Below are 24,926 nucleotides of genomic sequence, written 5' to 3' on the forward strand. Positions count from 1 at the left end.
GGCGTAATACTGGGGGTGCATCGCGAAGATGTGGTGGGTGTAACGGGCCGGCCAAGTGTGAGGTGCTCCTGATCAATCATGAACACATGGGCGCACTCGTCACCAGATAGGCTGCCTATGGAAAGGTACTTATTGATCGGCGAATGCGCTATCCGCACTGATAAAGCAGACTCAACTCCTTTGGTACTGTAATGTGGAAAGTCTGAAATGCAGTGTAGTGTATTCTTTTGACTGCTTGGGTATGCTCGAACCTTCGCCTCTGCCTGTGCATCGACTCTGTCAACATCGTCTATCTGATAGAGTCAATCAAGCTCCTCTGTTTGTTGTTTCCCCCGGCCTCATTTATACTTAGGCTTTGTCTCATGTTCTCGTATATCTTGGTTGATTCTCTTAGAATCTGGGGGTGATGGCATCAGGCTTGTTGTCGAGGGCTTCGTCAATCTCCTTGAGGATCTCAGGTGTCAACAATTCCTGCGCGCCAATGGCGCGGATGTTCTCGTACACCTGCGCGGGACTACTCGCGCCAATAATGGCCGAGCTGACGTTCTTGTTCTTCAGAACCCATGCGAGCGCCAGCGTGGCCATCTTGATGCCGAGCTTCTCGGCAATGGGCTCAATCTTGTTGGCCTTGTCAACAAGATCCTGGAATTGCTTCTTGGCGTTCTCGCGCTTCCAGAAGTCCTTGATGAATCCAATGTTCTCGGATCCGAAGCGCGAGTCCTCGGGGATGCCGTTCTTGTACTTGCCAGAGAGGATGCCCTGGCGCAGCGGGGAGAAAACGGTCAGGCCGGTGCCGACCTCGCGGTAGAGGTGGAAGAACTCGTGCTCGACCTTCTTGCGGTCCAGCATGCTGTACGAGGGTTGCTCCATGACGGGGCCGACCAGGTTCAGCTTATCGGCGTAGCGCCAGGCCTGGGCGATCTCATCGGCGCTCCACTCCGATGTTCCCCAGTACAGGGCCTTACCAGTGTTGATAAGGTGGTTGAAGGCGCGTACCGTCTCCTCCATGGGGGTCTGGCGATCAGGGCTGTTGAGGGTCAGCGATCTTCGTGCGCATGTGACTGTAGATAGGGTGGAATTGCTTACCGGTGGGCGTAGACGAGATCGACGTACTTGAGGTCAAGACGCTCAAGACAAGCGTCCATAGCCTCGATGACGTGCTTACGGGACAGGCCCTTGTTGTTTACGACGTTGTCGCCGAAAGCACCACCCCAGTAAATCTATCGTGGAGGACTGGACATCAGTCTCACACCCCCAGGATCAACAACCATCTGTGAAGTCACGTACCTTTGTGGAAATGACGAGATCATTACGCTTCCAGCCATACTTCTTGATGGCCTGGCCCATGACTGCGTGAGGGTTAGCCTCCAGACTCAATGCGAGGTTTGATGCCGTCCGTCTGTACCAATCTCGCTCTCGCCGTTGGCGTAGCCCTCAGCGGTATCAAAGAAGTTCACACCGGAGTCGTAGGCGGCCTTCATGCACTCGAAAGTGCCCTCTGTGCTATGTGTCAGTCTCCAGTGGCCGACCGTGTAGCGAACCCAACCATACCGGCGTCGACGTGGCCTCCATATGTCAACCCTAGGGAAGGGTTAGTCACTAGAGCAATCGGCGGTGTCAAAGCTCGGGCAACTCACAGCCTCCCAAGCTGATGGCGCTGACCTGAAGACCAGAGCGGCCCAGAAAGCGGTACTCCATAGGGGGAAGATCCTCAGGCTTAGACATGTTGGCTTCGTTTTGGTGGTTTCCCTGTAGGCAAGTCGATTCAGCAGTTTTGGGAGAGAAAGCGGTTGCGAAGTCGGAGGACAGAGTGGAGGAGGGGATGCGACAGCTGGCAAGTTATGCAAAGGGCGGTAGACGCCTTATTTATGGTCCCTCGGCGATAAGATGGAACAGCTCGTGTTCAAAGAGGAGGCTCCATTGGAGCTCCAGGCTCCGGGGCGACGACGCGACACCCCCATTGTAGGAGCCGTTCGTCGACAGGCCAGTGATCAAGCCCATGGAAGCGGGGCAGCTGGTATCAACCCCGCCATCTGCATCCATGAGCCGCGAGGTGATTCACCAGCGAGCCAACGTAGCCAATCATTTCCGGTCCAAGGCGAGCCGTTGGTGGGGGGGGGGGGGGGTGGGGTCCGATTCAGTACCCCAGAGGTAACCGACGTGGTTTTATGCTACCTGAGAACGACATCCGGAGCTAGGTATCTTATGGCGGACGGGAAAGCTCCATTCCGAAGGACCTGATACCAGATGGTAAAAGGGCAGAGGGAAGGGGCGAAAAGTGTTCATGTCACCACCCGCAAATTCAAGCGATGCCACAGGTGCTCTGCACTAAATTACCCCTCCAACTGCCCCTCTATAGCGCAACCTTCCACGCCACCGCCCCTGTCCCCCTGCGGGCCGTCAGGGATGCTCCAAGCTCTCGCTGCTCCGATTGCCCCGAGGAAGCGAAGGGGTGGCTGACTAATTATCCAACGACATGTCTCCATCAAGGTTACACGAGGGCGTTGTCTTTCGGTTTTGACGATTCTAAAAGACACTACTACCTCTTATTATCGGGGGGTGAATGGGAAAGGCGGTAGTTGGTAGTTCTTAGCCACTTGCCAGTTCATCGCATTTGTGTCCCGTCATTTGGCCCGTCCATGGTTTGAAGGATCGACGTCCGTATTGTGGTGTTGGGCCTTTTGATGTTGAACCGTCTTCCATAAGATATCAAATAGGTTGATGCTATTGATGGAATATTAATGTAGATCAAGTTCAAATTCTTCTTCTTCTTTTGCAACTATGCGGTCAGCATATAGTTAGGATCAGCTCGCCTACACCTTAGGCCTTGTATTTTCATAGGTCTGTACCAAAGTGTATAGTGTGAGACCCTTGCTTTGGTGATTTTGTTGTTATTTCACAGGAACCTATGACACATAACTAATTGGATCAAGCCCCTAATGGAGCCATATCCAATAATTTACAAATGGATCTGGAACCGGCTCGAGCTGAAGACCACATAATGAAGTTGCCTGTTAATGTATCGGCCTTGCTCGTCATTATGTACTCTTTTGCCAAGTCTCTTAGGTATTTTTGGTATCACTAACAAGTACTTTCCAGTTGCACTGTTTTGAAGGTTTTCTCCATCTCTGTGTTTCTTAGCATCTGGATATTATTTTCCTGACCTGTGTTCTGTTATATGGGGACCTAAACAATCATCACTGTCTTTACCTTGCACCCTAGCCTGCATGATTTCTTGCGAGAATTCTCTGGGACGTGGAAAACTGAAAATAGGAGCTATCAACTGGCCTATGAACTTGCTGTTGAAAGACTTGCATCAACTACCTATGCAACTGTCACAGCCACTTAGGTGGAGTTTAAAGGGAAGAGAGTCAGCCAGGGTAGGCTCTCAACACCATCAAAAGCACAAGTACCTTGTCATTTGTGCCTGTCAATAAAAAAGATTCGTCAGTTCTTAAAATCAGTGAAAGATTGTACAGTTCACTTTCCGTCTTCTGCATGCTTCTACAAGCTCATTAACTCCCTCTACCTAATCTGGATATTGCCCAATCTCCTACCTAACTGTGCTGGCTTACATTGCTGGAGTCGTTGTCGGAAAGTTTAAAGTCTCCAGGTAGGTAGGTTTCAGAAGTTCTGAGCAAGCCTCCCGATAGGATCATATGCCAACATTGTCGCCGACGTGGGCCATCCTCCGCGCTCTCTCTCCAGATATAACCCCCTTCCCTCTTATTCGAGAAGAACAAAACACCACTTTCTTCTTCTCCATTTATCTCGAAATCATCGCAGGTCTGCTCTCCAGATAATACCCTCCGACGCCAACATCCAAAGCGCTGTATACCTCTACATGCATTAAGACAATCAACCGGGATCACAGATCGGCAGCAAATACTGTAGGTCACCCTTTTTGCCCTGACTTCCTTGACGGTATTGAAAATCAAGATAATCTGTCCACCCACCTGTTTTCCACACTAGAGAAGTAATTCTGAGGGTAACAGTGGCTTCCAAACTGTGCTCCTTCCTCAGTGTCTACCTTGACCTAGCACACACCGGCACCTTCCTCATTAACTAACCCCTCCCCCCCTTGCCTGAACCGCCCACAGGCAGGCAGCCAGTTTTTTCTACTTTTCTGCTCTCATTCTCTTCCCTTGCTTTCTTCTCTTCCCCCTTCTTCGTTCGTTTTCTTCTTCACTTCGCCGCTGGAACATACCTCCCGTCGCCGACGTGTTGAACCATTGCTGAACATTTCTGTCAATCCAGTTGACGATACATCATCTCGAGTCCCTCCTACATCTTACAACTACAACAAGATGGCTGACGATTGGGATACCAACGACAACACTTGGCGCACTGGAGGCGCTCCCACTTCCAACGACATCCCTTCTGATGATCCTTGGAACCATCCCAAGGGCGGCGACGTCGAGGACGGTAACGGCGATGACCGTGCCTGCTTCAACTGCGGCCAGTCTGGGTAGGCTCTCAATGTTCTCTTTCAAGGCCGATGCATTTTGGTTATTTACATATGCTGCACAGTCACAGTAAGGCCGATTGTCCTGAGCCTCGCAAGCCCTTCGATGGCACCTGCCGCGGTTGTGGCCAGGAAGGCCACACTCGTCGCGAGTGCCCTGACACTCCTGCCATGACTTGCCGTGTCTGTGGCGAGGAGGGACACATTCGCAGGGACTGCCCGCAGAAGCCTCCTGATGTCTGCCGCAACTGCCATGAGGAAGGTAAGTCGTCCGAACCCATCTGTAGCGAGATGTGGATATTTGGCTGACATTTCGTTTCAAAGGCCATGATGTCGTTGACTGCAAAGCCCCTCGCAAGATCGACCGCAGCACTGTCCCCGATATCGATGCTGATAAGGCCTGGGTCGAGATCAACCTGGCTATCCAGGAGCGCGATGGCATTGAGGCGCAGGAGGCCGTCCAGAAGTATCTCAAGCACTTCCCCGACATGACATACGTCGAGCTTGAGAAGGCCTTCCGCAGCCAGGATATGGGCATCTACCTTATCGCCACCGAGCGCGTCCTTGCCCCCACCCACACCAACATGGATCTCCAGGGCAACTTGGAGAAGAAGTACACTGTCCAGTACCGCTTTTCTGCTCAGCCTGACCGCCAGCGAGAGAAGGCGGCCTGGCCTTCCTCCCCTGAGGAGAACATGGCCCGCCTCGAAGATGCTGGAGAGCCTGTCTCTCGCCTCATGCAGAAGTGTAGCAACTGCAATGAGCTTGGCCATATTTCCAAATCCTGCCCTCAGGAGGCTATGGAGAAGGCCCGAGTCACCATTACCTGCTACAACTGCGGTGAGGAGGGTCATCGCGTTCGTGATTGTGAGTCAACCTATTTCCCAATCAAGCTTTTTTTGGTTTGATTGACTGACTGACTGGCTTAGGCCCTACCCCTCGCGTCGACAAGTTCGCTTGCAAGAACTGCGGGTAAGTTGCCGTCCCCATGTCACTCCCCCTACATGATCGCTGACTCCATCCACAGCCAGTCTGGTCACAAGGTCTCTGAGTGCCCCGAGCCCCGCAAGGCCGGCGCCGACGTCGAGTGCAACAAGTGCCATGAGAGTAAGTCTACGTTGAAACGGCTTCCACCTTTCCAGCTGCTAATCTTCCTAAGTGGGCCACTTCTCCAGAGATTGCCCTCAGGGCGGCGGCGGCGGTGGTCGTGCTTGCCACAACTGCGGCAACGAGGGTCATATGTCCAGAGAATGCCCCGAGCCTCGCAAGATCAAGTGCCGCAACTGCGATGAGGAGGGTCATCTCTCCAAGGACTGCGACAAGCCTATCGATGGTATGTAAGGCCCTGTCCAATATTGGGTTCGTTCCACTGACATGTGCTTTGGGACAGTCTCCCGCATCAAATGCAACAACTGCGGCGAGATGGGACATAAGTCCTATCGCTGCCCCAGCCCTCCCAAGGAGGATGGCGATAACATGAGCCCCTCCAACGGTGTCTCGAACGTGCCCGACACTGGCGATGATGCCTCGGGTGCCGCCGGCGGCGGTGGTTCCACCCAGGACGCTGTCAACGATGGCTGGTAGATGGAAAGTTAGACATGCATTTCCAATGCGCTTGGCTTGGTGATTCTCTATTTGGAGTTGAGGTCACGGTTTCCCGTCGCTGTTACGGCAGACGACAAGGTTTTCTATGGAATGGGTCGCGGTAGTTTCTCTTTGTTGTTCATGGCCGCGTAGATGCCATAGTCTCTTCGCAGCTACGAGGTACGCATGATACTTCTACCATCGTGGACACACACCCAATCTCTACTCTTTTGATGTGATTGTGACTCCTCGTGGCACCGTTGGTTGTACTCACCTGCCTACGAAGCAGTAGTGGTGGTGCACGCATACTTAAAGAGGGGAGGTTGAAAAGCCCCTACAGTAAACGGCATCAAACCGACGACGTCACTGTTGTCGTTGGTGACGGGAATGAATGAAGACAAAACAACATACAGTACCTCGGCGGCTCCCCAGCAGGTAAACCAATCTGAAAGGCATGCAGTTGCGACACTCCTATACAGAAGACACCAAACACGACTCACGATATGATACTCATTGAAATGAGCATGATGGTATTGACCGCTTTTGCGTATCTAATAATGCCTTTCTAGTCCAGATAAATTCCGTCTGTTAAAAGCGTGAAGAGTGTGATCTCTGCTAATTTTCCATCCTGCGATCCCAATATCCAAAAAAAGACAAATATGAAAATCATTGGTGCCGAAGGCAAGCAGGTCCTTCGCCAAGGCCGCTCAAGAATTGAACATGATCCTATCCCGTCTTTCCGGAAAGGGTGGTATCAGAGCATCGATGCAAAGGAAACATGTAAGTACAAAAATCGAAATCAAACAAGGGTTATTCAGACCGGACGTTTGCCGCCCTACTGTTCCTTAATCAGAACATGACGAGGTGGTGGTGTGACACGTGGGTTTGATGACAGTGCGAGACAGAATTGAGGGGACATGACTTTGTTCGTAGGCGATTTATGAGATCGTAAGCTTCATTCATGTCGTGGCTCCGCGCCGGCGCGGCTTGGGCAACTAAGCCAAGCTCGACTTCTTGCGGCGGCCAAACATTTTGGAGAAACCACTACTGCTGCTACTGCTCTGCTGCTGCGGCTCGACAGACGTGTTGGAGCGCGCCGCAGGCGTCATTTGCGGCGGCTCGGAGCTGCGAAGGAATGTTGCGAGGTCGTTGGTTCGGGTCGTAGACGAAACAGCTTCCCTTGGCTCAAACCTCTTCATGGGCACGCGGCCGGCCGAGGAATGCATAGCTGAACGGTTTGCACTAGCGTCACCACCGCCAGCGTACTTGTCTTGACCCGAAGAGGTGTTGACCTGGATAGGAACGTGGCCGTGGCCTCCAGTACGGCTGCCCGAAGACCGATTGTCCGGCTTTGCGATGTTGGACCCGGCATTACTGTCTTTCCTGGAAAAACGTCCAATGAGACTGGGAGCGCTCGCCTTCCTTTTGGGCGTGTTCTGCGAAACGGAGGCCGGCTCGGGAGGTGGCGAGTAGTTCTTCAAAAAATCCGCCAAACTCTCCTCCTTCTTGGGAGGAGGTCGAACCGCTTGCGCATAGTCCTCTTCGTCTTCATCGCTCAGATCGATGGCATACGGGTCACGCACGCGACGTCTGGTGCGCTTAGGCATCATGTCTTCGTCGTCGTCAAAAGCATTACTGTTGGAGCGGTTTTGTAAGAGAGCACTCTGCGAGTTAATCGACGATTGAACGGAAGGCTGGGTGATGTCCGTAATGTTGGTCGAAGCTTGGCTGTATCGAATATCAGGCAAGCTGGCATCAATTGCCTTGCCACCGACGGCGCCAGACATTTGGTCGGAATCCATGGTAGTTCGGAAAGGGGCAACTGTGCGAGGAATCCGAGGATTGTTCGCATTTGGCGGTCCGCGACGTATGAAGTCAATCAGGTCAGAATTGTCCTCGCGGTTATCTACAGCGGCGTCCCGCGCCTGAAGACGGGGTCGATTTGTTGACGATACGTGTCTCGAGTCGTGACTACTCTTTACCGGAGGCGCCGGGCCGCTCACATTGCGCAGCGGGGCAGGCCCGTTGTCAGCTGTTGGGCCAGTAGATCTGATGAAGTCGGCAAAATCATTCATAGCGGTGTCTCGAGGCACGCGGGCGTCTCGCGCCTGCGGACCGCCAGTCTTTGACCTGGTCAAAGTTGTGCTGGGGGGTGCTCTCGGGATAAAACCCTTGGGCTTGACCTCTGGTGGATGCGAGTTCAATCCCGTTGCGCGGCTGACAGACACCGTCCTGCGAATGTCAAGGCCAGAGACAGATCTTTTCCGCTCACCATTCATGATAGTACGGGCATCTTCACTTCTCCTGGATTTGGGCCCAACCACGGGACTCGCGCTCTGTGCTCGGTTTGCCTAGAAATGCATTAGCAGGAAGCAAAGGAGAATGATGTTGGCCATGACTTACACCAAGATCACGCATGCTCTCCGGGGTAAGCGTGTACTGTATGGTCTGGTCACTCTGAATGAGTTCCTCAAAGTTTCGAGCGAGGTTGTCGACGCGACCGGGGGCCTTGGTGTCCTCAGACGTTCTGACGGCTCGGATCTTGTTGGTGCTTGAAGACCCAGAGGAGCCAGATGTTCGAAGCTGTCGGGTGCGATCGGGAGAGTCGTGACCTGCAGCAGGCCGCTCAAGTGCCACCACTCCAATGCTGGCGGCCGGCGAGTGGGTTCCGTGTGCTGCCAGGCCTGAATTGCGCTCAAGCACAGTCGGAGTCGCCGTGGTGTGAGAACGGTTGTGCGGCGAGGGCACGCGATCTTCGGCGATGGCACCGGTAGTGTGGGTGTTGCTCAGAATAGTGACCTTGGTCGCCGCGGATTGTGTGTGATCGTGACGAGAGGGGCCGGGCTGGCGGGCGGATCTGGACAATGTCTGAGAAGATCCGGGGTCGGTAGTGCCAGCATTGAGAGTCGGGGTCGAGGCGACAGTGGCGGCCCTTGACCTTTCCTGGCGAGTAAGTCGTGCCTCATCCTCCTCGTCGACTTCCGAGATTGACTCGCTGGTGTTCTGTCTGCGAGACAACTTCTCAACCGGTGACCGGGTACGAGGTGTCGAGGAGGATGAGCGAATGATGGTATCAATCTCAACCGGCTTCGGTTTCTGCTTCTCTTCAATAATCGGAGGTGTTGAGCGAGAAACGCTGCTCGCACGAGAGAGACTGACTGGCCGAGAGCGATCAGAGGCATCCACAGACGACGCTCTTGAACCGGCCACAGGACTCTTAGGCCCGTGGACATCAACAACGCGAGCCGAGTGGACACTGGGAGTTCGCTGCAGTAGCTTGGGGGCAACCACACCTGGCTTTCCAGACTCCGAGTTGCTCGGTGAGCTACGCCCGGCAATTGAAACTCTGGAAGATGTGCAAATTTCTGGTTCCTCGGTAAATTCGTCAATATCGCCGCTTTCTTCCTCTGCTGGCTCGGGCTTGAACTCGGGCGTATTCCTTGTCGCAGCGGATGCAACACCAGCCACAGTCGCTGCTGCTACTGCCGTGGCAGAGATGCCGATTTGCGAGACTCGGTTCGGATTACGAGGCTTGGGTTCCAGGGCCGTCTCAGCCTCTGCCTTGACCGACTTCTGCACCGGCTTGACTGCACCAAGCTGGGCTTGCGACTTGTCGGTGGCTGACTGCAAGTCCGCGGGGATTGCCTCGTTTGAAATTTCCTTCTTGTCCGAACCCGCTTGTTGATCAACGAGCTCGGTCTGGATCAGGTCAATCTTGGCGCGTTTTAGCACAGGCGATGTGTAAGGCGAAGTGGAAGGGGTGGGCAAGGAGCTGGAGCGCTTGCGACCGGAGGGAGCAGTCGGGGTATGAGGTTGAGACATGGTGGGGGTGGGCAGGTCATTGCTGGGATGAGAGGTGAAGATCATCAGGCTTTTCGGCCGACGCGCTGCTGTCTCCTCCTCCTCGTCGAAATCCGACTCCTCTTCGTCACTGTAGCAGGCAAGGCCCGGCACTTCGATTTCGTCAATGTCGCGTTTTCCAATCGGTAGCGGGATGGCCGACGCCTCGACGCGATTCTCAACTTGTTCGACCTCGGGCTCCTCGCGCGGCGCTTCTTCAATACCGAGGCCCTTGGCGGGGAGCGGGCTCTCGCAATTTTCGACGGCGTTGCTCTGTTTGTGTTGGGCTGACGAGGCGCGCGAAAACGGGCGGGGGTCTAGAGTAGGAGATCGAAGCCTCTTTTTCCACGCCCGCCAGAGTCTGCCCAGAGTCCTGTCCAGAGCGACGCGTTCCATGTCCAGCTCTTCGACGACGATTCTATCGGCGATATCGGCAATGCTCTTGGCACCCTCCTTGGGTTCCTTTTCGAATTTCGCACGTAGCCGGTGGTATGCGGCCTGACCTGCAATGACGAGGGCCTGCTCGCCCATATATTCGAGAATCGACGTCAGGAAAATGGCGACCGCTGGGGAGATAACCTCGGGGCCGCGTTCGTCGATGCCGGGCTTGAGGTTTTCTTGCTCCATATAGTAGTCTTCATCCTCCTCTTCCATGTCGCCAAGCGACGAGTACACCATGCACCTCAATCGCGTTCTTTTCCAGACGAGTTCCAGGTCCCAATCTTTGGTGTCTGACGTTTGCGATTGAGCGAAATCATCTTCGTCGGCTCCGCCCAGGTACTCCCGCAGCTCCTCGTCTGCTTGGTTGATGGCATCCTTGGCGAGTTTTGGTTTAAGAACTTCGGATACGGCGGGCCTAAGGGCGGCGAGGGTGGTTGCGCGCGACGTGGATAGGAAGTTGAAGAGGAGCTGGTCGAGGAAGCCATTCACCAAGTGCAAGGCGGACGTCGAGACCATGGCGGTCTCGCCGGCGGGTTCGATGCCATGCTGGTCGTACCAGGTATCGGCGTGACTGTCGTGGTCGTTGGTGACGATCTGAGAGGCGGCCGAAGCGGCAATGAAGGCGGCGTCGGGTGTGACGGAGAGGGGAGGAGACATGAGGCCGACACTCATGATGGTGGAAGGGCGATCGCTCGAAACGCTCTGAGTGCGCGACCTTGTCTGGAATTGGGGTGAAGAGATACCAGAGGTCGTTTGCGACGCGGCGGTCGAGTCGAGGATTGCGTTGGCCATGTTTGCTGAATGTCCGGGTCTACAAGTCGGGGGAACCAGCACGACAGGACTCCCGGGCCCCTGTGAGACCACAGGAGATTGGGTTGAGGCGACACAGATATTGGCGATGGGCGTTGTCTCGCAGGCAGAACGAGTGGACGGTCCTATCAGGAGCTGGGCGTCGGCGGCGCTGGCGGAAGGCGGTTGCGAATATTACAGAACTGTTTAGGCGGGAGGGAAGGCTGGAGGGAAGGTGTATGACGGGTGGCTGCGTGATATGTAGCTGTTAGCGGACTCGTGCTTGATCCATCAGGCAAGCGGCGACGATTGACGAGGTGAAACAGCTGGCCCAGGTGCGCATGGCAGTGAAAGACCTGCGTGTGGTCCACTTGGAGGTAGAGGCAGAGAGATTCATGCGTGGTACTGTAACCACGTCTTGAAAAGAACGGGACGTGTGGCACTGCGGGGAGGGCTGGAGAACGGACGAAATGGCCGGATGCGGGCGAGAGAGGGACGATCAATCCGTATTGAGAAAAAACAAGCCGGGACGGTGGGCTGTGATTGCGGTCCGAGAGACAAAGACGAGGAAGACGCGGTCTTGGGTGAGTGGTGCGCACGGAGAGGGCAACGAACGGGTAGCTGAGCTTCAATGCAGATAGATGGTCGGACATGGGGGGGGGATGTTGTCCGTCCATCACAACTGTTTCCCTCTCCTTCCCCATGTGCTGACCAGGAGATGGCGGCGAGTCGCGCAGGCGGGTGGATGTGTGATTGGACCAGGGGTACGGACGGAAGAGGCTCGCGACAAACAAACGTACCTGTTGAGGATTGCGGGAAAGGCGACAAAAAAAGACTGGGCGCTATGTAAACAAGCGACGACGATGCAAGACGGACTACGGCGATGGTAATACAGAGCTGAGATGTAACGAGAGACGGCAATGGCGGTAGCGGGAGCAGTAGTCGACCAGCGGAGGAACGGCAAAATGGCATGAAGAGAAGGAGGATGCTGGGCCGGGGGAGAAAGCTATCAATTGGTGGTGACGATAGGTAGAGAAGAAGGAGAACCGGGTATGAATGAACAAGGGCGAGGTAGGATGGAGGAGGAGGGGGGAGGAGGAGATTGAGGATGATGAAGAGGACAGAGGACACCAGGGCAAGAGTAGGTTGAAGAAGAAGCTGATGCGCAGGAGCCACCAGAGAAAAAAGAGGCCGGTCAAGCCAAGGGAAAACGGACGACGAGTCGACGACAGGAAGACCGGCAGCGGCCAGGACGAAAGAGGAAAGTCTTGGGTTGGGGGGTGCAGTGCTTAGTGCAAAGGGTATTTTCTGGATTGTAATTTTTTTTTCCCTTTGCGCGCCGCCGCCTTTGAATTTAGATGGTGGTGGTGTTAGTGCAGGTGGGCGAGGAGCATTGAAGGTGACATAGCCAGGCAAGCAGGTGTGGTGGATCTGGTGCTAGGCGGCATTTGGACTGCTTTCTTCTCTCTTTTTTCACTCTTTCGGTCTTCTTGTTGGGGGGGACGGGACAGGGTCGATGTGGCGTAGGTAGTCGTGGACTCGGGGTGTGTCAATCAATGTGTGCACCCAGGTGGAAACTCGAGTGGTGGGAAAGCAAGAAAGAACGGGCAAACGGCCGTGAGTGTCGCTGGTCGCTGGTGTGTGGTTCCCATGCCTGAAGTGTGGATGATGGTGGTCCGTTGAAGCTCCCTGGATATCCGCCATTCAGGTACCAAGCATCGGGCGGAGGAGAAGGGGGGACACAAGGTACTGTGGTGCTAAGTGAGGTGGTGGTGTCAGGGGAGTGCCATGGGAGGCAGTACATGCATGCATACGGAACGTGCTGCCTTTTGGCTTTTTATTCGCATCCGGACGACGTGTAGGATGATGGTGGGGCAGAAGGGAGCTCTGGGAGCAGCGCAGAATGAGGTGGGTTCCGTCGATGGGTGCTGGCCTAGTCGTTTCCAGCCGGCTACTGGAACCCGATCGCACGTTCCTTAAGGGGTAAGATACTGTGTAAAGGCAGAGGAAGAATGCAGAGTCCGAGAGACGGTGCTACCATTTGACGCTTTCACTGTGCCCAGCACTCGGAGCGCAGGATATGCTGTAAATACCAAATAGAAAGAAAGCCTGCGCGAAGGAAGCTTCAACTTCCGGTGTTGGGACTCGGGAGCTGGGGCCTTTTGCCTTGGATGGTTTCGGTGACGGTCTGCCCATTGCCCACTGTCGGGTCACTTCTCCACTTATTCGTACATCCTGTAGGGATACCTACCTGCCCAAACAGTGCGGAGGTCGAGTGGAAGCCATGGACTGTCGCGCCGTGGTTCACGAGAGCAAAAGTCGCGAAAAGCGAAGACCCCTGACCTAGACCCTGGGCTATCTGGCTTCGGCACATTGGCCTGGATTGGCATTCTGGCAGTTGACCTGCGTTGCCTACTGCTGCACCTCGTTCTGGCCGATGTTGGTGGCCATGTTGAGCTTGTGCCTGACGACACACCACCTCTCCTATGACCTATCTATCTACCCTTAGTACCTGGGTAATGTAGGTGCGAGTATGTGTCCATAGTGTACCTGGTTATTGGTGGGTTGCTGAACCGACCGGGTCCCTGCCCAAGTACAACCAAGCGTCTGCCCCCCCCCCCCTGTGCTGGCCCCTATTTTTGATGTTCCTGGTAGATGAGATATGGGTCGGTGGCCAGTTGGCGACGAAACAACGGCTTCCAGACGGCTACCCGGTTTTCCTGTCTCGAGATGCTACGACACAACATGCGATGCCCACATGGATCATCGACCTGCTCCGCATATTTGGGCAGCTGATGCAATTGTCCTTGAATGAATGGGGCAACGGTGCAGAGTGGCAGCAGACCTCGTCCTGGACGAGCCAGAGACCGACGAAGCCAGACGTTCACATAGACTCCGAGCGAGAGAGAAGAAGAGAGGGAGAGCACAAAAAAGTCTCCGATTCAGAAGAGCCGGACGAATCGGCAGAAAGTGAGCTCGCATCGCCTGGTTCAGGGCCGCCAGGATGTAGATGCAAGGTCGTAGACAGAGTGGATTCATGGTTAAATTAAATTGACCCTGATCCTGGCGTCTTGGCCCCTCCATCCCCGGCTGCCGCCCGCCGCCCGCCGCCTGCCACCCTCGTCTTCCGTCCAGACCGCTCCGAGTCCCTCTTTCTTTTGAGCGGGCTACGGGATACGGGGGATTCTCAGTCGGAATGGCGACCGGTCCAGCGAAATCACATTCAATGGTCTTATCAAGGCCTGCGCAGGTAGGTAGCGTAGCATCATGAGCAGTAGCCCCCTTTCGGGGCCTTCCCTATCTCGTTCCAACAGAGAGGAAACCACGAAACTGCCATCAACCCAACCCGCTCATTGTTCACTTCCTTCCACAAGCGACGCATCTTGTAGCAGCCCAGTGCAGCATCCGCCAGTGTTGAAGTTTTTTTGACACTGTATACTTGGCAGAATTACCTCGTCGCACTTGCTCCGCCAGGTTGACAAAGACACGAAGCTATCGCCATTCTCGCGCCTGCCAAATATCAACCGAGAAGCTAAATATACCATTCATTCACCCGGTGTCGTTCCCTCCAATTTCAAAGGAACAAGGCCGCCTCCTTTCTTTGCAACCCAGCACCGAAACGCCTAGCCCGTCTTCTAGTCTGCTGCGACCCCCACCTGTCTTCCTACCTACCGGCGCGGCAACTATATCGCTTCCTTTCGACGTCCCGAGACATCGTCGGCGGCCCAACATGACGCTCATCCATCAATACGGATGGGTCGTTACACAACGATTCGTGCCAGCTCCTCGCTTGCCGCATTCCACTCGACTTTCTTCCAGTCATCTAGATCTCTAAATCGTGTCACCAGATGAACTCTTTCGTTTCTTTTTTTCTTCCTTCCTTGGCACTACAAAAGCAAAAATCCAGTTTTGCGTTTTTCCCTCGCCGCCAGCCCACTCCGGTGTCTTGTTATTGTGAGGACAAGGAAAAGGAACAACGGAACCAGTTCCCAAGATGAGCTACCGCACGCAGTCATCCTTGGTTTCCGCCACGCCCGTCTCACTTGGGCCTGGCACTGACGCAGTATGCAAAATCGGCGGCCAGCCCAAGCCCAGATCTCGGGTCACGTCGCTGCACGTCGCAACGTTCAACACAGACAGTGCAACCGTCATATTGGGGCATCAGGACATGTCTTGTAAGGTCAGATGAAGCATCCTCTTCGCTACCTTCTCTTGCTACACCGGCCCCCCTTTGGCCAGGACTTCGTCGAGTCCCATACTTCGGAACCGGGTGTCTCCTCGCTTCAAGCCTGTCACTGTAGTTCACATCATGACGAGCCCCCCTCCAACCTGCAGCCGACCAGAACGGCTTCGATTCGCCGGAGCAACGAAACGAAACGAGCGACCGAAGCCGGTTTGTCGCGAATTCCAAACGGAGACCAGCCCACAGACCTCTCAATCAACATCAGGTGGAAGCCAAGACCAAAGGCAAGGATGGCCGCTCCCGCGACTGTCGCATCCGAGGCGAAGACGGGGACCCCTTTCTCTCAGCTGTCTCTCTCCACTCTCCGCTGTCGCCGCCTGCTTGCATGCTGTAAATGATACATACCGGACGATGATGGGACGGAGAGCCTGGCGCCAAAGTGCCATCGATGTTCTTCACGTCCGAGCTGCGTTACCAGCATTGAAGTTCGATCACCAGAAAGAAACCCAAACCAACCTTTGCGTACCCACCACCCGTCCCCTCCGTTGCCACAGTCGCAAACTCGATGGACGCACCATCGTTGCTCGTACAGACGGACGCCAGCACAGCTCGATAATCTGAATTGTCAACTGGGACGCGGATGGAGCGAACTAGTATTGCTGAGTTGCAATACAACAAGAAAGGGTACCTCGACTCTCTCTGACGCAGGCCTCCAAAAACAGCGCGCACGAATGGCTACTTGCTCCAGAGACAATTCATCTCAAATAGCCACGTCGGTGTGCAATGATTGGTTCGCCGGGACTGTCCCGCACTACCTACCGTAGGTACTGTAAGTAGACTCTCCACCAGCTGGAACCGAAGCAATCAATCTGGTGTCCTAGCCTACGACCCCAAAATCTCCACTAGCTGCGTCTGATCGAACGAGCCAGCGGGGCAGAGAGCGCGGCTGGATGGATGGACCCCGGACTCTCCAGAAAATCGTTGTCATTAGACTTTGGGCTCTCATCCACCAAACGTCCCGTCAATGAAAGATGACGATGTGCCACAGCCACAGCAAACTGCAATGCCCTAAGTGGACACTGCGAGCCTGGCCAAAACATGGCTGGCTGGCTGGCTTCTCCCCAGGGAATTGTCAACGCCAAAGCAGGTCCGTCCAGTCTTGACCAGCGTACTAGATCGCGCCAGGGCCACACAAAGGCGCACTAGCCTTGTTACTATTCAGCCATTGGTTATCAACATCCGTCCTTGTCAAAGATGGCGCCTGGTTATTTGTGACGGAGGCTCGAATATGTACGGTCCAAGAGTCAGCATCCGTGAGTCGATCGCCCGTAGCGGATCTATGGTTCCGGTACGGCTGCTAAGGGGACAATGAGCGCCTCTTTGCCCTTTCATCCTTCTTGAGGTGATACACTGTGGGAGGACCAGAGCAGCCCAATGCTCACAAGCACATACCGTCGTTTTGCCAGTAAGCCGCGTGCTTCGTATTCGAGCATCAATGCTGTGACTGGCAGAGTCTCGAATGTAGTTTCCAAAGTTGTGTAAATCCTCTCTGCATGCTTTCCAATAGATGGTATGCGTGCCGACCTCTCCGCACACTACCGTGCAATGTCTTCTAGCAAAACAGTGTCACTTGCTTCCTGCCTCTTCCCAACAGCCAAGAGGACCGCGGCCAACAGCAGAGGGATCGCACCGTCACTGCTTCACTTACATCTGCTCGCCCACCCTTCGGTCGGCTAGGTCGCCGTCGCACGTCGCGGACCTTAACACCCCCTCTGGGACGTGCAATAAGGCTGTCCGTGGGACCTGAGAGCTTGGGACCGGGCGCTTTCATCTAGCTCACTAGCTCGCAGAAGCTCGCTGCTTGTTTGCGACAAACTTCCTTAGTGGCTTCGGAGCAAACGCCGTGCGGATGGCTAGTAGGAGATCGGCTCGATACCATATGGATGGATGGGGAATGTCTCATTCTGTCTGCTCTTTATTGGATTCTGGCTTCCATGGGTAGTGATCGATCTGCAATGGGACAGAGCCATTAATGGGATTTTAGTATTACAACATTGGCGTGGACTCCCAGGAATCCGAATCCGCGGCTGATGATCACAGGAGACCGAAGGCCGAGAAGAGATGTTTGCTGCGGCGCAAACGGGTACCAACAGAGGCAAACATTCTCACATCCATCTGGCCACCGGTTTACCTGAACCCATGTCTTACTTGCCCCGGCGTTGGGTGCGGGTAAACAAGCAAACCATTCTTCAGTTCCACAGTTGCGGAAGCGTAGAATGTCTCGCGGGCAGCCGACGCCCATTCCGTGCCCATTTTCTCATCGACCAACGGTATGGTCTCTGCAAACGGCAGCAAGCCCGCAGGACTCTTGCTATTGTCCTCGCCCCCTGAACGAATAATGATCTCAATGGTTGTTAAAGCATACGCTGCCAGGTTTTGGCGAGCACATCGTCTACCCAACATTACTGCCAAAGCATATGGGCAAAGTGACATGGTTAGATGCGAGGGTTGTTCTAGGCTTGGCAACAATGCTATAGAAAAACAAAGACATTGATCGTCGTTGGCATCAATAGCTTCGCATCCGAATACTTTCGGCATCACAAAGTACAACGCCTCTGTCGAGAGGCTCTGTTTCATTCTCCAAAGCATATCCTTTGCAGTACTCACTCCCATTTCTCTGTGGCCCTTGCCATCAATACTCGGAGCACCGCCAAGCTTCATCACAATAGCTCTGGCACGCGACTCGATAGGTGACCTCATAATGAAATAAATGGCAATAGAAGGTTGTCGGGTCCGAGCGACACACTTAAATTCGTGGCCGCGACGGAGGCATCTTACCCAGGACCAGATTGAACCTCACGTCAACAGAGAAGTAGAACTGGTCGGTCTATTTTGTTATAAAGAAAACATCAAACAGTTTTCTGACTGTCTTTTGAAGACAGCTCTTTCATATCCAAAACGCACTGCCAATACAAAGTCTCCAGCGCGTCTGTGTGAGGCTCTCGCAACACCAAGCTTCATCAATCATCCATATCCCTAGGCCTAGCTGCCCAAAACGTGCGTGCAGCGTCAGCAGCTAGGAGGGCTGGGTCCATCCAATCTGCACAATCCATGAAGCTAGTACGAATTGCGTTGCTGGTGCGAGCTTCAAAGTCGGTGGCGGCCAGGCGAGTCGGTGAAGCAAGCCGCAGGCAAACAAGCGTGGGTCTCTTTTCGGCTTCCTGCATCAGCATTGCAGGCCCTTGGTAGATTGCATCCCAAGTGGTGTCACAAACCCCCCGGGGAGGGGATGCTTTGGAAATCATATGAACCGGCACACCATCGTCCATCCGAAACCAAGGGGAAGGGCGAGGGAATGAGCACCGATCAACATGTTGTTCTGATCTGGCTTCTCACGTGGCCTCACGATGCCTTGCGGCAACTGGCGAGGAGAGGGAGGGGGGACGGAGGCGGATGGTGTGCAGCCAGGAGTCACCGCATCTGCATGAAATTAGAGGTCGCTGCAAGACTCGCAGCGTCTGGTCGCTTCTGGCTTTCCAAGAGTGAGCTTTCCAAAACATGGTCCTTGAAGGCCGCTGCTGATGTTCTGTCGGTGACAGTAAAGCGGGATGGATGTCTTGCGTTCGATGGATGTAGGTAGGTGGCTATCCTCCCTGTCACGTAGCTTCTGGGTACGGCGGTCTTTCCAGCGAGTCACCGCGCACCTTCTTAATCTCAATGGTCTCTGCGTATTGTTTGTTTCTCGGGAACAGGCGTCTCTCCTGTAACCCGCAGGGATTCTCTCATTGCTCATGCCTTTTAGGAATACATACCGTTTCCGCGTTTTCTCACCTGTCAATCGACGGCTTGATTGTCACGTTGGAAATAACCTACACGCTTGGTGGTTCCGGCCATGGAGTATGTGTGTGTGTGTGGATGGGGGTGGCCTTCCGGCTGTCACAGCGCTCGCGCCTCCAGACAAGATACACTGGCGAGCACCGGTCGTATATCCACTTTTCCGGCATCGGTACTCCCGTCCCGATACCGCGTGTCACCGGGAGGTGTCCGTGGCGGCGTGGCACTTCCCTGGTTGTGAAGGCTTCACATCAATGATGCCACGCGGTGTTATCGGTCTATTCTGCATCCTGAGCGGTAGCTAACCCACGGTCCGCGGAACTGAGAGCTCGTCGCCGCATCCGACGGTAAGGACCCTTGCGGTTTGCGCAGCGTCTGTCGTAGCACTTCACGCAGAAGCATCAAGTTGTAATCAAAGTCGTCGTCATCTGTGGCGACGAAGGCATGCTGCTTTTGGTGGGAGTAGGGAGAACGGAATGCCCTCCTCTGATGGGTTCGGCGACGTTCGCAGACAAGGCATCGGCCCGATTTGCGGAAGACGCCGGAGCACTCGACGTCTGGGCAGGCGCCGCTTCGGGGGCATTCCCATCGGATGCGACGACCGTCCCAACAACCGCACTGGGGGTAGTATATATTCTCTGCGAGGCACATCGGTGCGCGAGGCAGACAGAAAGACGGACGGTTGGGAGAAAGGCAAGTTGGTATCGCAGTGCTCTCTGAAGCGGTGTTCCAAGAGCTGTGTTACTTCGTCTCGATGGATAGCATTTTTTAGCAGTTGGTTGCCTTGTGATGCTCGGCATCCTTAAATTACTCGGGATCGGGCTTGGCAATGTACAACATCGCCAAAAGGCAAGATGTTGGCGAACAGCAGTTGTGAGTATGCATGTCCTCGGCCCAAGCAGTGCCTTCTTTGTCGAGCATACAATGTCGTTGTGTCAGTGGACCGTGTGCGCATATCGCCATTGTTCGAGGGACACGGGGGCATCTCAAAGGCTCTTGGTTCGAAAGAGACGACGGCGACGGGCCCGTTGTCTGACGAGGCTTGTTGTCCGTGGGCCAGCGACGAGCAACGGGACCTACGATTTCGAAGTCGGAAGTACGACAGTGTTGCTACCCTGTTGCTTTAAACCTTCGCGACGCGATTCTCGAGGAATTAATTCTTTCCGGCATGTGTTGGCTGTAGGTACGTCGTCGGCTCTCAAATCGACCTCTTTGCCATACACTGCTCCTTGTCGCGGATCTCGCACCTTGGTTGTCGTGACCTTCTCCCAGTAGTGGTCGGTTCACCTGGGAGATGCCTGGGTTCTTACGAGGGACTACTGGCCTTTGGGGCGTTCGTGAACACAGACGAGTTGGCCCGCGGCCTGTGTCATCGTGATCATGTCACTGTTGGACACAGATGTACTTACCGGGCGGCCGAAAGAGAAAGGAGGTGGCTCAAGAAGAGATCTCGTATATTGGGGACTGAAAATGTGATGAGGAGTGTTGTGCCGAGCACGTCGTCGATTTGTCGCGTACCCATCGATCCGATAACCATGTTGAAGCATGTTAGACGTCTCCTTTGTTTGCATTCAACTTTGTCTGTCTATTCTTACCCGGAGCGTCTACTTGATCGTGGACTGTTAATTCGTTACTCATGATTCCGGAAACAACAGTCTGTCTAGAAACACGTCCCTGCTGTCTCCACCCTCCATCTCTCTTTGCTTTCGCGCGTTCTCTGGCATTTGTCGCAGTCGTCTCAACTTCAAGCTCCAGTCTTACAATCTGACGGCCCTCAATCGACCAACCTGGCGAGATGGACCCCGTCGTAAAGCGGCATCAGCCACGAGTCCAGCCGCGGCTCGTCATGCACGGCGTCGTTAAACTCGCGCAGCTTTTCAACGTCCTCGGAACGCCAGTAGGCGGCGCGCTCAGCCTTCTCCTTGACAACCCAAGGGTTCTCGTCCGAGTCGTCAGCAACGATGCCGCGGCGGAGGACGTTGTCGGCAACGACAAGACCGCCGGCGCGCAAGAGGCGGGTGCTAGACGATGGGGCGGAAGCGGCAAGGATGGTGGAGAGGTAGGACGGATACCCGGACTTCTGAGCGTCGATGAAGATCAGGTCATACGGCTCGGAAGGGCTTAGGGCAGGTAGACTGGGTTCATGTCAACGACTCTGTCTCAGGCTGGGGGGGGAGGCACCTCATAAGACTTTATGTGGGAGAGGAAGGGGGCCAGATGAATATGAGGGGCGACAGGAAAACGGAGAGGTGCTTACGTCTCGAGAGCGTCGCCGACGATGACGGACGCGTTGGTGATGCCGTTGGCGGCCCATGCGGCTTCGGCCTGCCTTGCGTAGTCGGCGTTGAACTCGAGGCCGGTGACGGTGCCGTCGGGCCCGACAGCATGGGACCAGATCATGCCGGAGTACCCAACGTAGACGCCGATTTCGAGTACTTTTGGTGGGGGATTGCGTTAGCGAAAAACGAGCTTCTCGTGTTCATGAAACTAAAGTGGACGGGGAGTGATAGAGATCACGGATCCGCCCCCACTGTCGACTCTCCTACGTTCCTTGAGTAAAAGAAACAAACGGAAACGAGGACTTGCAACCGGGCCTCGACACAGTTCAACCGGGTGTGGGGGGCAAAGCCACGGGCAACTCACCCCTCTTGGCGCCGATGAGCTTGGCGAGCCAGATGTGGTTCTGCGCCTGGAAGTTGCTGATCATGAGCATCGACGTCTCGGGCTGCGTGGCGTCGATGTGCTCGTGGTAGGCGACGATGTGCGCGGGCAGGTCCGTGGAGCGGGACTCGGAGTACGTCGTCACGTTCCGCGCGACGGACTCGTTGGGGTAGAGGACGGAGACGGAGGACTTCATGGTTGGGTGAGCTGTGCAGTGCGCGCGTCAACTATGAGCGAGGTTTTTCGGTTTAGGGCTGCTGGTTGAGGTTGAAAATGAGGTCTTGTTTTGAGGAGAGGGATAAATGAGCTGACGTCGAAGAGGATGGTTCGAGTCAGTGGACTGAAGATGCGGGTTTGCGTATCGGCAGTTGTCCACTACCCAACGGGGTCGAATGTTACACGCGAGTAGGCAATGAGGTTGTAAAAAGAGTGTCCCGTGAGTGTGCGAGAGGAGAGAAGACGGACGTATATTTATGAAAAGCATCAAACGAGACCGTACAACTACTGTGCTTTGTATCGCGAGTCGTTGCTTGTAAGTCGCTCAACTCGAGGGGCACAATTACAAAGCATCGTGTTACAGATCCAACCGGCGGAACATGGATGGATCGGCATCATTCCCCCACATTTCCCTCTTCCCCTGCTCGGAGCGAGATGCCGGTTCTTTCTCCTCCCGCCCCCGCCGTCAGCCCGGTTACGCCATCGCTCTCGTCGTGCCTGTGATAGGAAACCATCGACGGAGGGAATCAAAATCGGCCGACGTCGGATTACCCTGGCCTCAGCTCGGCTCGGCGGTTAGGCAGGCCAGACGCAAATAACCATCCATAGAAATGGGTCTATATTTATCCATGACTGGACTATGAGGAGCTGCTAAGAATGACCCATCATTCACTTGAACCTCGGTGTGATATACAGCCTTTTCAAGCCCCCCTCCACTCACCACCCATCTTCGTCTCAATCACATTCTTATGAACACGCGCGGTTTGACAGCGCGCGAGACTATGTACACCGGAAGCTAATTTTGCAGAGTCGCCACCCGCGGCATTGCATTCGACTTTTCGGATACCGAAGTTTGGATGGAAAGTACTGTGAATGTCTAGCGCCACTAGAGCTGACCCAAATACCGTCTTTTCCGTTTTAGGAAGGAGGGGCGGTTCCGAGAGAGAGAGAGCTCTTCCCCCCGGTATTCCTTACTTGAGAACACGGGGGGAAAGGGTGGAGGACCGAAACAGGTAAAAATCCACGAAAGGTCCTCCATTTCTATAAACACAGCTTGAGCATACAAAAACATCACTAGGATGGTCCAAGAAAAAAGAGACAACAGTGCCTGGAAGGGGAAGAAGAACACAGTTACGAAATGTGATTTTATTAAGGCGGATTGTTAGTCTAGTGACTAGAAACATTACAATTTCCAGAAAAGGCCGAGAATGAGATGGCAGGAAGACATAGAGACGACATGGCTTACTGACGGAATCAGGTCTCTACTCAAGTGCCTCATCCCGAGCTGTTCCTACAAGATAGGAGGTCCCGATAAACCCATTTTGTTTGCTTTCCTTTCCTAGGAAGATCAACCGTTACATTTGTCACCTAGAAGAAGGCGATGGCGACAAGGACAACACTTGCAAGACTCAAGGACACTTTGACGTTGTTGCCGCCAGCGGTGGGGACAGTGGAAGGCTTGCTTGGGGTGGGCGGGGACGGCTCGACAGGCGGCTTGACGGGGGGCTTAACAGACGGCTGAGTGGGAGACTTGGCCGGAGGCTGTGCAGGAGGTTGAGCGGGAGGTTGAGCTGATTTGACGTGAGGGCGGGCAGCAGTCGCCGTAGAGTTCTGGTATCGAGTCACCGTAGGGCACGGGGATTTTACGGGAACAGCGCGCTGCGTAGAGACGGCCACGGGCTTTGAGGAGGGGGGCACAACGACGACGATAGCGGAGGTCTTGTGAACGACGGCGCTGGTGATGTTTGCGCGGCGGGTTGACGTAATGATCTTGTGGATGGTTGACTTCTTGGCCGTGTTGCAGGGAGTTGTAGTGACCTTAGTAGAAGACTTGCAGGGAGTGACGATCTTCTTAAGGGTGGTGCAGGGAGTTGTAACAGGCTTCTTGGTAGAGGAGCTATTGCAGGGAGTCGTGACGGGCTTCTTGGTAGAGGAGCTCTTGCAGGGAGACGTGACGGGCTTCTTGGTAGAGGAGCTCTTGCAGGGAGACGTGACGGGCTTCTTGGTAGAGGAGCTCTTGCAGGGAGTCGTGACGGGCTTCTTGGTAGAGGAGCTCTTGCATGGAGTCGTAACCGGCTTCTTGGTAGAGGAGCTCTTGCATGGAGTCGTAACCGGCTTCTTGGTAGAGGAGCTCTTGCATGGAGTCGTAACCGGCTTCTTGGCGGAAGAAGACTTGCAAGGTGTGACATTGTCCTTCTTGGAGGTAGTAGTAGGCTTCTTCGTTGAGGTAGTATCCTTCTTGGATGTAGTGGTGGGCTTCTTCGTCGAGGTAGTGTCCTTCTTGGATGTAGTGGTGGGCTTCTTCGTCGAGGTAGTATCCTTCTTGGATGTAGTGGTGGGCTTCTTCGTCGAGGTAGTGTCCTTCTTGGAGGTAGTGGTGGGCTTCTTCGTCGAGGCACTGGCCTTCGTTGTAGCAGAGGCCTTAGTCGAGGCGCTGGCCTTCGTTGTAGCAGAGGCCTTGGTTGAGGCACTGGCTTTCGTCGAGGCGCTGGCCTTCGTTGTAGCAGAGGCCTTGGTCGAGGCAGAGACCTTCGTCGTAGCAGTGACAGGCGAGGGCGAGGGCAGCGGGGTGAAGACCCGGGTTACCTGAGTCTGGACGACGCTTGTCGGAGCCGGGTCTCCTGGTGCAGGGAAGTCGTGCTTCGGCGGCGGCGCCCAGATGAGCGGCCGAGCAGTCGCGGTCGGTGCCTGGGCCGCGATCTTGTCAACGGCGACCAGGTAGTTGGCCTGGGCGAGTCCGGCGAGGACCGCCGTGGCGGTGACGGCGAGCTTCATTGTGTAGGAAGTGGCGAGTGGAAGCGATTGGAAATGGGAGAGTGTTGCTTAAACGATTGACGAAGGGAGCGAAAGGTTCCCGCCTTCCTTACACAATGACTGAGAGCGAGTGACTGATGGATGAGATGAGAGATGAGA

At 54.7% G+C, this 24,926-nt stretch overlaps 5 protein-coding genes across 5 annotated transcripts; 1 reads left to right on the forward strand and 4 right to left on the reverse strand.

Moving 5' to 3' along the window:
* Positions 1–390: 390 nt before the first annotated feature.
* On the reverse strand, positions 391–1,725 carry CH63R_09311 (Voltage-dependent potassium channel beta subunit; the record flags this gene model as incomplete). Its single annotated transcript, XM_018304285.1, has 6 exons — positions 391–1,027; positions 1,087–1,220; positions 1,288–1,349; positions 1,406–1,498; positions 1,552–1,581; positions 1,638–1,725. The coding sequence occupies 6 exons, from the start codon at positions 1,723–1,725 to the stop codon at positions 391–393; spliced, it is 1,044 nt and encodes a 347-aa protein (XP_018156308.1).
* Positions 1,726–4,307: 2,582 nt separating this feature from the next.
* On the forward strand, positions 4,308–6,049 carry CH63R_09312 (zinc knuckle; the record flags this gene model as incomplete). The annotated part of the gene is made up of 7 exons (XM_018304286.1): positions 4,308–4,468; positions 4,531–4,727; positions 4,790–5,332; positions 5,395–5,437; positions 5,493–5,572; positions 5,625–5,798; positions 5,856–6,049. The coding sequence occupies 7 exons, from the start codon at positions 4,308–4,310 to the stop codon at positions 6,047–6,049; spliced, it is 1,392 nt and encodes a 463-aa protein (XP_018156309.1).
* A 995-nt stretch (positions 6,050–7,044) lies between these two features.
* Positions 7,045–11,122, reverse strand: CH63R_09313 (uncharacterized protein; the record flags this gene model as incomplete). The annotated part of the gene is made up of 2 exons (XM_018304287.1): positions 7,045–8,400; positions 8,453–11,122. 2 exons carry the CDS (start codon positions 11,120–11,122, stop codon positions 7,045–7,047), a joined length of 4,026 nt encoding a protein of 1,341 aa, XP_018156310.1.
* Positions 11,123–20,910: 9,788 nt separating this feature from the next.
* Positions 20,911–21,993, reverse strand: CH63R_09314 (O-methyltransferase; the record flags this gene model as incomplete). The annotated part of the gene is made up of 3 exons (XM_018304288.1): positions 20,911–21,271; positions 21,394–21,571; positions 21,780–21,993. 3 exons carry the CDS (start codon positions 21,991–21,993, stop codon positions 20,911–20,913), a joined length of 753 nt encoding a protein of 250 aa, XP_018156311.1.
* A 1,388-nt stretch (positions 21,994–23,381) lies between these two features.
* On the reverse strand, positions 23,382–24,788 carry CH63R_09315 (uncharacterized protein; the record flags this gene model as incomplete). The annotated part of the gene is made up of 1 exon (XM_018304289.1): positions 23,382–24,788. One exon carries the CDS (start codon positions 24,786–24,788, stop codon positions 23,382–23,384), a length of 1,407 nt encoding a protein of 468 aa, XP_018156312.1.
* Positions 24,789–24,926: the final 138 nt, after the last annotated feature.

This window comes from Colletotrichum higginsianum, chromosome 6 (genome assembly GCF_001672515.1).
Source record: "Colletotrichum higginsianum IMI 349063 chromosome 6, whole genome shotgun sequence".
NCBI classification, from domain to species: domain Eukaryota; kingdom Fungi; phylum Ascomycota; class Sordariomycetes; order Glomerellales; family Glomerellaceae; genus Colletotrichum; species Colletotrichum higginsianum.